The sequence below is a fragment of the Marmota flaviventris genome, chromosome 10 (genome assembly GCF_047511675.1).
Source record: "Marmota flaviventris isolate mMarFla1 chromosome 10, mMarFla1.hap1, whole genome shotgun sequence".
Taxonomy (NCBI): domain Eukaryota; kingdom Metazoa; phylum Chordata; class Mammalia; order Rodentia; family Sciuridae; genus Marmota; species Marmota flaviventris.
The window spans coordinates 1,263,537-1,280,403 of record NC_092507.1 but is presented as its reverse complement, the minus strand read 5'-3'; the positions used below and the strand labels follow the sequence as shown (position 1 = coordinate 1,280,403).

The 16,867-nt window shown below is 58.5% G+C and overlaps 1 protein-coding gene across 1 annotated transcript in view; it reads left to right on the top strand.

The window, feature by feature from the left end:
- Window positions 1–1,595: 1,595 nt before the first annotated feature.
- Mmel1 (membrane metalloendopeptidase like 1) overlaps window positions 1,596–16,867 on the top strand; it is a 28,569-nt gene continuing 13,297 nt past the window's right edge. Inside the window, exons 1-5 of the mRNA XM_027947415.2 lie at window positions 1,596–1,731; window positions 14,358–14,435; window positions 14,960–15,016; window positions 15,772–15,933; window positions 16,127–16,207. Coding sequence (XP_027803216.2) covers window positions 1,596–1,731; window positions 14,358–14,435; window positions 14,960–15,016; window positions 15,772–15,933; window positions 16,127–16,207 — 514 coding nt within the window. The remainder of the gene's footprint in view (window positions 1,732–14,357; window positions 14,436–14,959; window positions 15,017–15,771; window positions 15,934–16,126; window positions 16,208–16,867) is intronic.

The following is a 16,867-nucleotide window of genomic DNA, read 5'->3' as shown; positions in this document are numbered from 1 at the left end:
AGGCGGGCACTTCCTGTAGGGCTCCACCTGGGCAGCGGCCCCTCTGGCACAGACAGACAGCCTTGCCAGAGGCCCCGTGCCCCCCCATGTGCAGTGGAGGGCCTGGAGCAGGCCATGTGTGGTGGGAGTGAGAGCAGGTCAGACTGCAGGACGGAGGCCAGGATGGGGCTGGGCAGGGCACCGTGTGGCTTCCGCAGCAGAGGACAGGCTGGTTTGGAGGCAGCAGAGACCTCAGAGGAACTCCAGAGGGCATGGGGCACATCAGCACCAAGGTTCCGGTTCAGCCCAGGGGAGGCGCCAGGCAGCCCTGGATTTGGGACCCCTGTGGATCGGGGGAGGCTCAGGTGGAACCCAGAGCCAGGAGACTGAGGGGTGCCAGATAAGCTGGCCGTGCAGCCCTCCTGGGGACTGACCTGCATTTCTAGGCCACCCCCCGTTGGGCCATTCAGCAGGTGATGCTCAGGTAGGACACATGTGAGCCCCCCAGTGAGTCAGGACGGGGACTCGGGCACAGCCCATGAGTGTCCTGAGTGAGAATGCTGAACCCAAGCCCTGGTCAGTCTCACTGGCTCCCACGACTGGGCACATCTTCCTCATCTGTCCCGAAGGCCCCCGCCTTCCTGTGGGGTCAGGCTGGGGCACCAGCACGTGGGGTGTGGTCCTACTTAACGGCTGTGGCCTGAAGCACAGGAAGGCAGCCACTGCTCCCAGGGACCCCAGCAGGGGCAGCCAGGGATGCGCTCACCCCCACTCCCCACTCACACCCAGGCACAGCCATGCAAACACACACGTGCACTCACACCTGCACACACACACATGCCCACAGGAGCACAGACAGACCTGGAAGCCCTCAGAGTACTGTCCCTGTCCCTGCTTGCCAGCCCTCTGTCCTGCCCACAGCAGCAACCTGTCCCCAGTTCTGTCTGTCCTCACTGCTGCCCGCTATCTGCCTGGCTCAAGAAGGTGTGCCCTCTGTACTGACGAGATGGGGGACACGACCAGAGTGGCACCCAGCCAGGGGGCTGCTGGGGCTGGGCTTCAAGGCTGTCTGGCCCTGCTGGTCCTTCCCTGGCCTGTGTGGTCACCACTGGTGCTGATCATTTATGTCCTCTCCTCATGCTCCTGGGCTCCAACAGGAAACATGGACGGAAAGCCCAGTGGTGAGAGCCACCTCCCTGACCCAGCACCCAGGATCGGAGTACCAGGGTGCCCCGAGCACAAACAGCCCCGCAGGCTCTGTGGCAGAGGCCCCTCAAGAATGCAGGAGCTGAGCCCCCAGTCTGGAGTGCAGATCCCAAGCTGTGAACAGCAAGGGTCCAGCCCCTGCCCGCCAGAGGGGCCCAGAGAGAAGCTGACCTTGAGAGGAAGCTGCCACCATGGCCAGCTGGTGGGACCTTCCCTACCACAGGTGCCCCCTACCCTGGGCACTCCGAGGCTGCAGTCTTTGGCTAGTGCAAGAGCCCAGAGACCCAGAAACAGGAACTGACCCTCCCCCAGCCAGCAGAGGACAGGGCTTTGGAGCTGCCCTTGGCCACCTCTACCTGCCCTTGGCCGGGGGTGCTCAGCTGTGCGCTCTCCCGTCCAGAACTTTGCTGATGGGGAAGTCGGAAAGCCCAGTGGGGATGGAGAGAGCCAGCCCACCCGCGCAGAAGCGCAGAGGCTTCCTAGAGTGGGCGCTGCTGCTGCTGGTGACAGCAGCCCTGGTGGTCCTGGGCATCCTCTACAGCAGAGGTGAGTGAGGACGCTGCACCCCACCACCCACCCCGCCCCACAGGCCTGCTTGCCCCCAGTGGGGCCTGAGGGGCGGCCCAGGTCCCAGAGGCCCTCAGAGTCCTACCGCCGGCAACAGAGAGGGTCCCAGGGGGATGCTGCCCTGTGGGGAGCCAGTAGCCCCTTTCAGAAAGCTCTGCGTCACAGCTGCTCCTCCAGGCTCTGCGGGCTCTGCCTCCGCCCCCTCTGCCTCTGCAGGACTTCTGGATGCCAAAGGCAGGCCCCTGCCCCATCCCGCAGACCCCCTCCCAGGCCTTGGCCGAGCAGCCCTCAGAGCACAGCTGCAGTTCCCGGCCAGCCCAGCAGGAGGAGCCCGGGCTCCTGAGCTGGGTCCCACCCCTGCGAGGCTCTGCTCACCTGGCCGCCTTCCTCAGTGCCATGCAGTTCAGGTGAAGGTGCCAGCATCCACCCCTGCCCTGCCAGAGGCCCCAGCTGTAGTCCCTGGGGCCCAGTGGCTTCTGAGACAGAGTCTGCTAATTGCAAGACGGTGGGAGGGGCCATTCTGGGTACCCACGGAGATGGAGGTGTGGCCAGGACTGCCCTCAGGGACCCTGGGCTGCCCTGGTGCCCCTTCTCCTTTGCTCTCCCCCACAAAGACCCACGTGGAGGAACCAGAATGCTCCTCTTCAGGTGGAGTGGGGTGAACGCCCAGGCACCGGGCAGCCCTGGTCAACGTGAGCTGCCACCCGGCCCCTGGCCAGCCCCCATCCTCCCTGAGCCTCGGGTTCCTGCGCACATGGCCGGTGGAGCTCACACACCAGCGCTGACTGCTGTCCTGCTGTGGGCGGGCACAGGACACGGACATGCAGGTGAAGGGCTTGCCTGGCCTGGTTCTAGGAACAGAGCATTGTGGCCATGTCACTCAATGTCCCTCAGGAGCCACCCATCCATTGTTGGCAGCTGTTCCTGCAGAACAGAAGTGGGTGCTGCCCGAGGACAGGGTGGGCATCCACAGGCCAGGCTGCCTGCAGGAGCCTTGTGGAGTGGGGCAGCTGCCCAGCAGTCACTGTGGTCTCTGGCCCCCCAGGGCCTCCTGCAGGGTCAGAGGGGCCCTTCCAGCTCCAGGGGCAGGAAGCTCACCTGGAGGGTCCAGGAAGCTCACCTTTGTTCAGGGCTCTCAAAACACCTGGCTTTGAGGCTTACAGGGAACAGGGAACCCAGCTTCAGCGTGCAAGGGGCCCCGCTCCTGCCTCTGCGGGAGCCCACCCTGCAAGAGAAGAGGCCCTCACTCCCCCTTGCAGTGTGTGGGTCCTGGGTGAGGTCTCTGCCTCCTCCTGCCTTCACACCTCTGCCCCATTTCTTGCCTACCTCTCCCTCCCCTCCTGCATACTGAGCTCTTGGACAATTGGGCTCTCCCTGGCCCTCCGGGGCCTGCAGCCTGGGGCTCCTCGGCTGTGACCCCCCAGGAATGACCCAGGCTAACCTTGGCCTCAGTCCCCGAGATGAGGGGGCAGGAGCTTCTACATGCAGCCTGCTCATTGTTCGTTTCCAAGTGTGCTTTCTCATTTCCATGTTCTCTCTTGATGTGTGAGTGATTTAGATTTACTTCTTTAATTTCTAGATTTAAATTATTGCCGGTTTCTGGCTTACTTGTGCTGTTGCCAGAAGCCCCGGTTCGAGCTGTTCTTGGTGAGGTTCTCTGGTGCTTGCTGGGGCTGGCCGGAGGGCTGACTCTGGCTCCGTCCCCACAGTGCAGGTGACCTGGTGGGACACGCAGCCCTGATGCTGCCGGAAGTGCTCCTCCGTGGCCGCGAGGTCCGCAACTCCTGCAGGCCTTGTCTTCTTCATTCTCTTGATCTTCAGTTATCGAGGGGTGTGCGTGTGTGTGCGCGCGCACGCGTGTGTACGCAAACAGTGGTGTCAGTTTCTTGTATCCGTTTATCCATCTTAGATGTTTAGGGCTGTACTATCACATGGGCACATACTTAGATAAAACGAAAGCTTGGCTTTATAAGTATGAGGCCGGTTTCACTTCTAGATATACACAGAGAATCCTCTATCTTCCACGAATACCCTGAGTCTCCGTCCTCCTGCCTTGTGAACACGCAGTGCTCAGTGGAATTGCTCAGTGGAATCGCTTGGTCTATCCTTTCCATTCTTTTCCCTTGAAACTTCATGGGCTTTGCCTCCCAGGTGCCCCTGGCGCAGCGGTGGGTGGTGGGTTTGGTCTTTGTCTTCTCGGTGTCTGCGTTCACACTCAGCACCACAGCGCCCCCTGTCTGCGGTTCCCAGTCAGCACCACAGCGCCCCCTCTCGGGGGTGTTCTCCTGCCTGGCTTTGCTCTTCTCCCACCTTCTTCTGGATTGCTCTATCACCATTCACTCCATGTTCCCTCAACTCGGAACTTTTATATTTCTGTCCTTTGGATGGTTATCTTCGATTCGTTCATTTAATTATTGGCTATTGAAGGTCACAAATAAACCTTTTTATAACAAAGTCACATGACAGTCCTGTGCCCCAACCCCTGACCATCCTGGATTCTGCTCCACAGAAGCAGTCCTGCTCTTCCCCTAGTGCCACGGCCCCCGGCCTGCTTTTGTAGATACAGGTCTGTTGGACACAACAGCACCCACTCACACAGCATGGCCTGTGGCTGCTCTCTGCTGGCCGGCAATGTGAGTAGAGAGGTGGTGACCATGCATGGCCACAGAATCTCTGGCCTGTACAGAAACAGCGTCAGCCCCTGGACCAGGGCGCCTCCTCATGCATCTGGAGCTCACTGTCCACCCTCGGCCCTTTGCTACATGGTGTAGACCGTGAGTGGGCACCATGTGGCTGTGGCTAACACCCAGACTTCAAGTGGACAGCCCCGCTGGCCACCCCACTCTCCAAATCCAGATGCATGTGCTCGGGTGGTTTCCATAACTCTGTGCCTCGGTTTCCTACTGTGAACGCACGTTAGGAGCACTGGCATGGGAGCCTCGCTGGAGGGTTTATGACTTCATACACCAGTGACAATTAGAAAACTGTCCGTCGTGCGGTTGGAGGTCAGGTGCAATCCTCAAATGTCAGATTCTGCCATTGGCCCATCAATATTGCTCCTGACATCTTGTTGGAAGGCACCCAGATCTCCACTTCCCAACACAGGCATAACTATGGCTTCCCATTAAACCCACACTCAGCATTTACCACTTTTTTGGGGGGTGGGGGGTGCCAGGGATAGAACTCAGGGGCACCCAACCACTGAGCCACATCACCAGCCTTATTTTGTATTTCATTTAGAGACAGCGTCTCACTGAGTTGCTTAGGACCTTGCTAAGTTGCTGAGGCTGGCTTTGGACTTGCGATCCTCCTGTCTTGGCCTCCCGAGCTCTGGGATTACAGGCGTGCACCACAGCGCCCAGCTCATTCACCACTTTTTATGGTGTGTTTTCAGAGCTGAACCATAGAGGATAACGGATTGCAGTTCCTGTATTCATTCCTACTTTGTTTCCTCATCATTACTAACTTGTTTGAAGAGTCATCCTTTTTTTCTGCCAAATTATTCTTATTTCAAGGCCTGTCCTGACCCATCTCAAATAACAAAACCATGTGCTTTTTAAAGCAGATTTCAGCTGTGGGACGCTGCCACACGCAGCCAGAGCCTAAATCGACGGTAACATGCTAGTCACTCGGGATGTAACTCAACTCAAGGTGGCATTTTTAAATTTTAAAATTCTTCTCCTAACCTTTCTGATCTCTGCTCCAAAAACATTTTTTAAAACAGCAAGCGGCTTTTAGTTTTGCACAAGTAGTTATCATTCGCTGTCTCTCTTATCTGCAAAAGGTCACAAGCTTGAATAAAAAGGGGTGGGGGTGGGGGAGTTCCTGACAGTTTCTGACCTGAACAGCACTTTCTCCTTTGTTGCCGAGACCCTGGGCAAATTTTAATGGGCGGCCTCGGGCTGCCTCCCGGGGTCCCTCACCTCTCACAGGGAGTCTCCAGGTCTTCAGAGGGTGAGTCTTGCCCACGTCGCCGTGTCTGCTGGGCACTGCCCCAGGTGGCATCATTTGCATCTACAACACAAGGTGCCAGTTCTCTTCCAGAACCCCACGAGTCCCACATCCGGGCGACACACCAGTCCTTCTTGCTTTCTAGCCATCCCCCACGTTCCGTCCTGTGGCTCCTAGACTGCAGGCGAGCCGCACGTTACCTCCCCACTTTGTTGTCTGGAGGGTCTTCATTCGCACCCGTTCTGAGAGACCCTCGCTCTGGGCACAGACTCGTGGCGGGGCTCTCGGGTCTTTTCCATGAGGGTCACTCCATCGCCGCCGCCTCGCACCGTCTCCTGAGGAGTCTGTGTGCTCCACCTTCACCCCCTGGTCTCTAAGTGGCTCCCTTTCCTGGAGCCTGGATGAGCTTCTCCCGGGTCCCCAGCAGCGAGGCTGTGGGGTGTCTCTGTGGGCTCTGGGCTGAGTGTGAAGATCTTGGCACCTGTTCTGTGGGGTTCTCTGCAGTATTGTGGTTCACAGTTCTCTGTCTTTCACTCATTTTGGAAAATACACGTCACCTTTTCAGGTATTTCTTTGGCCCCTTCTCGCTCACCCTCTTCCTTTCCTCCCCTTTTCTTTTCTCATAAGAGAGCAGGACAGGTCCTTCCCCGCTCTGTCTTTCCCTCTAGAAATACTTGCACCACGGGCCATCTGCCAGGAGTCCTCCCAGGGCCAATCTGATGGGCTGCTGCCTTTGGACTTTCACCTTCTAAAACTGTGGGCTAAATAAACAGATTTCAAAGGACCCGGCCCATGGTAATTTGTTGTAGCCACAAAAAATGGGCTGGCCCTCCACTCGTGGCGGACGGCTGTGCTGACCAGCAGTAGGCTCTTGGGGCAGGCAGGGGCATTCTGGTGCCGGCTGAGTCTCAGCCCTAGGCAGGCCTGCGTGCCCTGCCCCGTGCCCACATCAGCTAGACTCGGCCCCATGCCTGAGCACCCTGCCCACTAGTGGCAGCAGACCTCTGCTGGAGGTCACTCTAGGCTCCTGGGCCCAGAGGGTCTCCGTCCTTCTCCGTGGGCTAAAGGTGTGTGTCGCCACCTTCGTGGAGAGCTGTGGGATTTTGCCTCTGGGGATGGCAGGGCTCACCTGCCCCCCAGTGGTTTAGATCTCTTACTCCCAAAGAAAGGGTCCTGGCAAGTGGAAGTGGTTTTGTGCCTGTATCACTGCCAGAGTGGGCCCTGCGTCTCAGTGCCCCGAGGGAGGCTCCCTCCAGTCTTCCAAGACCCGAGCCATCTTTCTCATGCACCTGGCAAGAGCCTCAGGAGGAACTTGTGGGTTCATGGACACTCACAGATGTCAGGGGCTCTCCGCTGTTCTGAACTGATGGGCTCGGCCATGCTTCTGGATAAAGGGGCAGCTGACTTCGCCCTGACTCCTTCTGTGGAACCTCTCTTACTTCCAGACCCTGCCAGACGCGAAGCTACCCACGACCCAACTTATCCAAAACTCCAAGATTCTGTGTCCCAGGTATCCTGGGACCGTGGGTCTTTCCTGAATGGGATCCAGGAAAGTGGTGGTTTTTGTGGACCATCTGGCTTTTCTTATGGTTGGGAAGGAAATGATATTTTTGTCATGGCTTTTGACGTTCCTAGGAAGAAGGTAGAACTACTCTGGCTGAAATTTTAGGTGTATATTAAACTTAGTAAAATACTAAGCAAGTTAATATCTCCACTGTTTCTTCCAAACAACGTGAGCATTAACTAACTCTTCTATGCACACCCCGGCCCTGTGCCCCTGCTGCTGCTGTTAAGGACAAGCCAGGAACCCGCAGCAGACGTGCCTGTGTTGACACCATGCCCAGGTGACTCATCTGCACGCTGGAGCTTGGGAAGCCTTGGTTTGGGACAGAGTTCACCGAGCGAGCCTGATAACTGGAATGCCCAGGGAAACTGTTGAGCAGTTGCCTATCAGTCTGAGCCTATCTCAGTCTGCGGGGCCTCAGGGAGTGCCGAGGGCTGGGTGGCTTCAGGACCAGAACCGCTGCTTCTCACAGTTCTGAACACTGGAAGTCCAAGACCCAGGTGCCAGCCAGCTGGGTCTCGGTGAGGGTTCTGTCTGTGGCTCACAGATGGCTTCCTCTCACTGCATTCTCCTCTGGGGGCCCAGCGAGCTCTGGTGTCCCTCACTTTTCTGTAGGGATACCCTTCCTACCCAATTAGGGCCCCACCCTTGACCTTTATCTCCCATCAAAGGCCCAACCTCCAAATATAGTCCCGGGGCTCACGGCTTCAGCACAGGTCCCTGGGCAGATACAAGGAAGCGTGCGTTCATCCCAGGCCTCAACCTGGAGAGCCCAGGAGGCTTCTAAAGTGAGTCCTCCAAATCAGTGCCTCCAGCACCCCGGGGCCTTCTGAGACCCGACACGCGGGGAAGCCCTGCTCTAAAATAATAAATCTCCAGTGGTCTGGACTTCTGGTGACTGGGAATTAGCCTAGCATTCATCTTTCGGGCATGGTTTAGCTGGTCATCAAACCAGGGCCCAACCCTCTCTCTCAGGGTCTCGGGTGGTTTGCTGCCTTCTGACGGCCACAACTGCTTTCAGAAAAGTGCCGCAGCTCGGACGGTGCCTCGCCTGTAGGCAGAGCCGCTTTCCCTCGGCCCTGGCTGGTCTGCGTGCTGACGGGGAGAGATCTGGCCACAGAGTCCTTGGTGTTTGTTCCACTTTGGGTTTGTTGTGATCCCTGTAGTGAAGCCTTGTTTTGGAGACCTTCACCACCATCTGTTTGGACATCACCTCTCACATCCTCTGTCCTCTCCTCCTAAGGTCAGGCTCCACACGAGCTCATTGGGCTCACTGTCCCTGCAGCTCTCCACTCGGTCATTTTTCCCATCTCTTTTTGACTTTGTCCCTCGTTCCAGGTAGACTCTTTAGAACCTCATGCCGACCCACTAAGTCTCTCTTCAGCTCAACTCATCCGGTTTGGGTTTGTGGCTGTTTATAAACCTCGACAACTACAAGGTCTTAGGTCCAGAATTTTCAACTGATTATTTTCCAAATTTTATTTTTTAAATATTTCTTGTCTTTATTTGGGGGGGGGGAGCAGGAGGGTACTGGGGATTGAACTTGGGGACCCTCGATCCCTGAGCCACATCCCCAGCCCTATTCTGAATTTTATTTAGAAAAAGGGTCCCACTGAGTTGCTTAGCGCCTCACCGTTGCTGAGGCTGGCTTTGAATCTGCAATCCTCCTGCCTCGGCCTCCCGAGCCGCTGGGATTACAGGCATGTGCCACTGCACCCCGCCTTGTCTTTATTCTTGATCTTTTTATTTCCTCTGTTTCAAACATACTTGTTTTCCACATCCTCTGGCTATTGAAGCTTTAAAAAAAACCCACCCCATACTCACTGGCAGAGAGCAATGATGTAACAGGATTCACCCACCTTTTGGTGAGGGCCAGCCGGTCGGGTCAGGTTCAATTGGGGTAGCTCTGTTCCTTGGGAATTTCATCCACCCCAAGGACCTGGGCATGTTCCTCCCCTGGAAGTGACAGAAATTCACCAGGACAGGAAAGCTCACCAGACCCTGGGGGCCCAGAGCTGGAGCACTGCCATCCCACCCGATCCATTGACTGGAGGGAGCCCCGCGGTCACCCACGGTCGGGGGACCAGTATCCCCTGCCCATCAGTGGGGGCCATGGCAGTCTGTGGCCGAGGCACAGGTGCAGAGGTGAGGGTTGGGGGTGCCCTTCTCTGGATCAAAGAGTTCAAACCGCAAACATCGGGCTCTACTTCTGCTGTGTCTGTTCTCACTGGGGAGATTTTCTTTCCATAAACATGAATCACATCCAAACTGGCTTTGTCTCCGGGACTCTGTCTCCTGGGAACTGAGGCAGTTTCCCTCTGGGGGCACGTTGTCTCCATGGGGACCTTGGGACGCTGCCAGCCTGGGACTGCTGCTTGCTGAGTCTCAGCCGCGTGTCCCCAGGCGCTGGCTCCCCAGGCCTGCGTGGCCACCAGCGTGGTTGGACCTTCTCAGGGGAGTCTCCATCAAGCTCTTGTGTAGACCAGGGAGGGAAAGAGACCGACGGGGAGAGGGGAGACTAAAGGTCTTAATTCAAGGACCTTGGATTATAAGAGGGAATAGCACAATATTTAAAAAACAACTGGTTTTTCAACTACTGTGTCTGTGAGATGACTGGCATTTAAGCCAATGTAGAAGGACAAAGAGAAGATATGTCCCTGGACATTAGGGAAGGCTGTCGTCCCTGGGGGGCCTCCCTGGCTGTGGGGCTTGCTCACCGTCCTTCCTGGTGGCCGCACTTCAGCAGCAGAGGAAAGCTGACGTCTCTGCAACCTTCACATCCAGGGGTCGCACTTCTTTGATTGTCCTCCTACTTGGAAGGACAGAGATTTTGAATGACAGGTCGGGGCCTGGCCGTCCAAGCTCAGCCACCCACCGGGGACGTGAGCCTGGTGTATCTCCCCAGCTCCGTCCATTTTTCCCAAGTGAGAAGTGGCTCCATGATAACCAGTGAGAAGCTCTTCCTTACAGGTGACGCGGGAAAACGTGCCTCTCCTAACTCCACTCGGGAAGGGTGGCCTCGGGAGGGCAGTGCGTCCTCAGGCCACTCGAGAGCTGCAGTGCCTGGAACCCCCAGCCCTTCCCTCCACGGGACCCTGGCAGCCATGCGGGGACTTCCCCCTTCGGCTCCAGCTCTGGTCACCTGACCCGACTGGGGCACACTGGCCAGCGCTGGCCTGGCTCCCGGAACCCCTCACCGCTGGCCTTACCTGCATGGAGCCGGCCGCTCCTGCCCGCCGTGCGGGGCGCTGCTGCGCGCGTGCCTTTCAGCGGGAGGCAGGGCGCACCTGTCTCGGGGAGCAGACACAGACTCCCTCGGGTTTTGTCCGAAGTGTGTCTGTCTCACTCTCCACCGGGCCTGGGGGTCCAGGCCGAGTTGGCTCTTTTCCTCTTAAGCACTGACGGCCTCTTCCCTTGCCCCCTGATGACAACCCGGCCTTCATTCCCCTCTCTGACGTCATGAACTCGGTCTAGATGGATGGACGCTGTGGGTCCCTTTGGCTGATGGCCTTCTTTCACTTAGTCACATAACATGCATGTGCTTCCTGTGACTTAATAGCTTATTCATTGTCACTGCTGAGTAATCACCCATTGTATGCAGGTGATGATTTGTTTATTCACCTACTGAAGGTCGTCTAGGTGGCTTCTGGCTCATGTCAATTATAAATTTCACGAGCAGGATTCTTGGTGGCGACATGTTTTTGAATCCGTGGGGTAAACACCTAAGAGTGTGGTAGCTGGATCATCTTCTCCGACTGAATTGAGTTTGTCTGTCTTCCAAGATGAGTGGGCCTGGCTCCCACCCGCCCCCGGCACGAGTCCCGCGGCCCTGCAGCCCTGCCAGCGGTCGGCATCGCCAGGCCTGCTTTTAACTTAGCCATTCCAACAGGCGCCTGGGACCTCCTTGTGGTTGGAGTCCGCAGCTCCCTGATGGAAAATTAAGGGCGGCATCTTGCCATGTTCCTTTCCACCCGCCGGGCACCTCCTGTGGTGAGGGTCTTGTCAGATCTTTCTTCCGGTTTTCAGTCGGTGTTGTTTTCTTATGCTCAAGTTTGAAGCGTTCTTTGTCCATTTTGGATAAAAGCGTTTTGTCTGATGCATGTTTTTTTTCTGACTGCGTCTTACCTTTTTATTCTCTTAACAGATCTTTTACAGAACAGAGGTTTTAAACTTAGTAACATCGGATTACATTTTGACTTTTTTGGATCATGCTGTTTATGTCACATCTTTGAAGTCTTCACCAAGCCCGAAGCCCCACACCTCTTCTTCAGTGTTTTCTCCAGACATTGGATAGCTCTGTGTTGAACTGGTCTTGTGGTCTGTCCTGAGCTAGTTCTTCAGCCGGTGGCCTTGGTCCCGCGGGCCCTCTCTCGGGGGCATGGCTCTGCCCCTTTCCCGTGTCCTGTGGGTCTATCTGTGGGCTCTCTGTTCTGCCCCGCTGACCTGTTTCTTGCCATGTGTCTCTTCTTTGGCCCGTGTGCTGCTGGCTGGTAGCACGCAGGTCATGGTGAGTTGTGGGGTCAAGTGCCGTGCTCCTTCCCACTTGGCTCTTCTTCACCATTGTGTCCCCAGGCTAGTCCCTTGCCCCTCCACGCCAGCCTGAGCAGAGTCTGTACGTGTGACAAATGGCTGGCTGAGCCTTGGATGGGAGTGAGCTAGACCCACAGGCCAAGCTGGGGAGAATGAATTCTTAGTGGTACTAATCCTCCACCCACGGGCACAGGCTCCCTCCTGTTCATTCAGATGTGTGACTTTTTAAGCCGTGTTTGATAGCCCCACATAAAGGTCCCATGCACATTTTGTTAGACTCCGACCTGACTTTACCAATCTCAGTGCCATTATAAATGGCATCACGCCCCAACTTGGAATGCCAATTGCTCTTCGGGGGCAGAGGCAAGCCATGGGCCCTGGGTGTCAATCTTGGCTCCCCGAGCGGGCTAGTTTCTGGTTGTGGGAGCCTTTTGGCAGTTCTTTGGGACTTTCTCCCTAGAGGATCACGGCATGTGAAAACAGAGCTTTCTGGCTTCCACCTGTTTCGTTTCCCTGCCTTACTGAACCAGCAGGGCCTGCAGCAGGAGGCCGGGCAGCACCGGTGATGGAGGACGTCCCTGCCCACTCCGCACCTGTGACGTCCCCTCCAGGTTTCTGTTTCCCTCTCTCCCGTGTGACTCTTTCCCTTGGTGCTTGGTTCGCACGACCCACACAGACCTCCACATGCTCCTGTGGGTTCTGAGCCTGTCACAGCGGTGACCAGTTCTCCACTCTGGGAGGGAAACCGAGGCCCCGCCTCCACGCACTCTTTCTGCCACCCGCCCATGTCCATCCGGGCTCCGCCTCTCTTACATGACCCTGTCGCTTAGGCGATGCAGCCTGACAAAGGCTTGCTGTGCGACAGCTGTCACGCAGGAGTCCGCTTCTTTTCACCATTTTGAGTTTTCTGCTTGATCATGGGCCACATTTGCCACCTCCTCACATGGGGGACTTCTCTGCCGGCTGCAGGCCCCCCGTGAACCCTGTGACGGCCTATATGAAGGCACTGCTGTGGGCGGGGTCTCCTAGGACCCCCACCCCACACCCAGAGACACGGCTGTGAGCAGCCTGGGGCCGGGGGCAGCCAGAGTCTCTCCTGGCCTGGGAAGGGCTCGCACTTTCTAGAATCTGGTTCCCTCAGCCCCCACTGCTGCCTGGTGGGTTTCTAAAACTCTCGCGTGGTAGCAGGACTTGTTCACCTTGGTGGGGTGGGAGTCACAGTCTGCAAAGCCCCTTCTCCTCCTTGTCACCTCGTTGCTGCTGTGACTAGGGGATCTGACCAGAACGATTATAGAGGGGGACAGGTTTATTTGGCTCCATTCCTTGGGGCTGGGGGTGAGGCTGAGCATCACGGTGGGAGAGTGTGGTGGAGGGAAGCAGCTCACCAGGTGATCAGGAAGCAGGGACAGGCTCCAGCTCCAGACACAAATATAGACCCCACGGCCCCAGTCCCAATCCCATCCCCTCCAGCCACACCCCTCTGGCCTCCAGTCACACCCCTCTGGCCTCCAGTACCCTCAGTCAGTCCCACCAGGGAGTCAGTCGCTGGCTGGGTTAAGGTGTCGCCCTGTCATCTCTCCTCCAGACCTTTCTGGCATGTCTCACCCGTGAGCCTGGGGCGACACCACAGCCACACCCTAACCCTGGAGGTCACATGTCCTTCAGTCCACTCTTTCACAGGGGGTGTGGCCTCCTGAGGTCCAGAGTCTCCCCCAGGCTCGGGTTCCTGAGATCAGCAAGCACCTGTGAAGCGGCCACAGCTCCTTTTCTGGCCTCTTCCCTCCAAGCTCGGGTTTGCATTTGAATGGTCACTTCCTCTGCTGCTGGGGCTTGCAGAGCCTTCTCCTGTGGCCACCAGAGGGACACCCTAGTGCAGCCCTCCGAGTTGGATCACTGGCCCCTGAATGGTGGGACCAGGAGCACCGGACGAGTTCCCAGCCCCAGCACCTTGTGTGCCATCTCTGTGCTCAGGCTGAGCAGAGCAGTCCCTGTTCCCCCCCCCCCCAGGTCTGCTGCCTCTTGGGTGGGGAAACGGAACCACAAGCCAGATCTGAGAGGCCAGGCCTGACTCACCCTCTCCCCAAACCTGGGGTTCCACCTTCTGTCCCCCACACTCCCCTCCAGACAATTGACAGTCCTCTCAGAAGACCCCGTGCTGACCCCTGCATGTACTGGAGAGGAGGGGAGGGTGGCCTTGAACCTTCAGCAGAGGGGGTGCAAGAGGGTGCAGGGGCCAGAGAGGAGGCTTCCAGGGTAGGGGTCACCTCCCTAGGAAGGGTCTAGGGTGCCTCCCTGGTGGGACTCCAGGAGCTGCCCAATAGATGGAGCCTGTTGGGTGGAACAGGCCAGGGTGGGGCTAGCAAGCCAGGGGTCTGCCTCCTGCTAAGGCCCAGCAGGAAGCAGACAGAGGAAGACAGTTCTGTCCTGTGCTGGCCACCCGGTTCCCTGGTGACCATCCTTCACTGTGGGGGGGGGGCTGCAGAACCGGCCCTGCAGGGACACTGGTGCTGTCCTTTGGAGGCCGAGGCTGGAGGCCAGCTGAGCGCATGTCTCTCCCCAGGGAAGCAGCTGCCCCCCTTTACTAGCCGGCCGTACTTCTCCCAGGAAGAGACGACCACCGTAAAACGAAAACCCCGAGGTAGCCTTTGCCTTCCCTGCCAGACAGCCCCAAGGAGGTGGGCTCGGCAACCGCGCCTGCCACGGGGTGGGGTCTCCCTGGAGGGCCGCGTGGGGGCAGGAGGGGTGTGGGGGAAGAGAGGACAGTCCAGGGACGCCAACCTTGAGCACCTGCTGGGTCACAGCTGGGTGCTGGGGAGCCACTGGGCACTGCCTATGAGGCGTCCAGCTGGGACAAGGGCAGGGTGGGGACAGCACAGGGGGCACCTGGAGGAGCAGGTCCCCGACAATGGAGGCAGGAAGGCATGGCCAGCGTCAGCCTCAGGGGCCTGGCCACTGCAGGGCCAGTGGGGGCAGGGGATGTAAAAGGGGCCCTGGGTCACTCACGGGTCATCCCAGCTGCCCTTGGGGAAGCCCTGGGCTGTGCTGCAGAAATGCCCTGAGGCTGAGGCTGGACCGGCTCTGGGGTGGAGACATGGTGAGGACGGGCCCCACCCGGCCTGACCACCCGTACTCCCGGGCACTCACACCACCCCTTGCTGGCAGCCATCAAAGAGTCCTCGCCTTCGGAGGTCTGCACCACCTCGGGCTGCGTGATGGCAGGTGAGGCGCAGCCCACCCAGGGCCCTCCTGGAGTGGGGGGCCGGGCTTGCTGGGGCTCCGTGCACCTCCTTCGTGCCCCTGCAGCTGCAGCCTGGTGGCTCTGAGGACCAGGGCTCTGCTCTGCACACGCTTGCCTCCTGTTGGGGTCAGAGGCCGCCATTTGCACAGGTGGGGTGGGGAAGGGACAGGAGAGACTCCAGCAGGCGCTTCTGCCAGAGTCGGTCCTGCAGCGCCAGGTGGTCTGTCTGCACGTCCCCAGCCTCCAAGGGAGCAGGATTCAAGGGGGGGCTCTGGGTGTCTGCAGGAAGGGGGTCCAGCTGAGAGCTCTCGGCAGGGAGCCTCAGCATCCCCTGGGCCCCACACAGGGACCCAGCCACCCCCAGCAGGAAACAAACCCCAGAGGGGGGCTAAGCACACCTGATGGCTGAGAGGCTCAGGTCCTGCCAGGAGCCAGGAGCTGGCGTCAGCTCAAGGGCAGGGCCAGCAGCCTGGAGCCAGGTTCATCTCCACCCAGGGCCTCTCGGGTCAGACTGCTGTGTCCCCAGAAGTGAGACTCAGGAAGCCACGAGGCTTCAAGGTCATGTAGTCGTTGAGCAGCAGCCCCAGACTGGAACCCACCTTTGATTCCAACCTTACGTGGCTCAGAGAGGGTGACTGACCCTCCCAGGGGCCCATGGCTGCAGCTGGTTGGGGAGGGAGACTCCCTGAGCAGAGAGTCAAGTCAGGCCATCTGCACCCCACCCTGGGACAAGCAGCTGCTAGGATCCTGCAGAACATGGACCCAACCAAGGAGCCCTGTGACGACTTCTACCAGTACGCCTGCGGAGGCTGGCTGCGGCGACACGTGATCCCCGAGACCAGCTCGCGGTACAGCGTCTTCGACATCCTGCGCGATGAGCTGGAGGTCATCCTCAAAGGTGGAGCAGCCACCACCTCGGGAGCAGCGTGTGGACAGCACTGAGCCAGGACAGGGGGCTGGCTGGGTCTCTCAGTGCAGCCCCCGGGGCCTCCTGGGTCTCCCCTTTATCAGGAGCTCCCAGGGCACAGGCCTGCTGACCTGGCCCCCAGCAGTCACCTCAGGCCTCTGTCCACATTCTCCTCTGCCCTCAGGTGTGCTGGAGAAGTCCACTGACAAGGACCGGCCAGCAGTGGAGAAGGCCAAGATGCTGTACCGCTCCTGCATGAACAAGAGTGAGTGGGCAACACTCTGTCTGCACGTCCCCGCCTCCCGGGGGGGCTCTGGGTGTCTGCAGGAAGGGGGTCCAGCTGAGAGCTCTCTGCAGGGAGCCTCAGCATCCCCTGGGCCCAGTACAGGGACTCAGCCACCCCCAGGGAAGGGCCCTGGTGAGACCTGCAGGTGGGCTGCTCCTGCCAGGGCCCAGGCGTGGGAGTGGACACTGCTCAGGGCTCAGGCCATAGGTCTGTGTGCTGTGCCCTCCACCTGGCCTGTGGGTCCATAAGCAGACCTGTTGTCAGCGGCCCTGTGATCTCGCTCACACCCAGGCCACTCTCTGTCCAGGCAGCAGGGGTCCTGCTGGGAGCCCAGGAGAAGCATGCATGTGTGGGTGTTGCGTGTGTGTGTGTGTGTGTGTGTGTGTGTGTGTAGTACACAACCATCGCAAGTGTCTCTGTGTTATACACACGTGTTTCTGTGATGTGTACACACATGTGCATTGTGTGCGTGTCTAGCAGGTGTGTGCTCTGTGCAGGTGCCCATGTGTGGGTGTGCGTGGGTGCCGTGGCCGTCCTCGGTCTCTGCCTTTTCTGCACGGCCTGCACTTACTTCCGGGCGGCTGCTCTCCTGAGCCTCCGCAGACCCGCTCTGACTGGAGGCGCCTGTCTTGGGTTCCA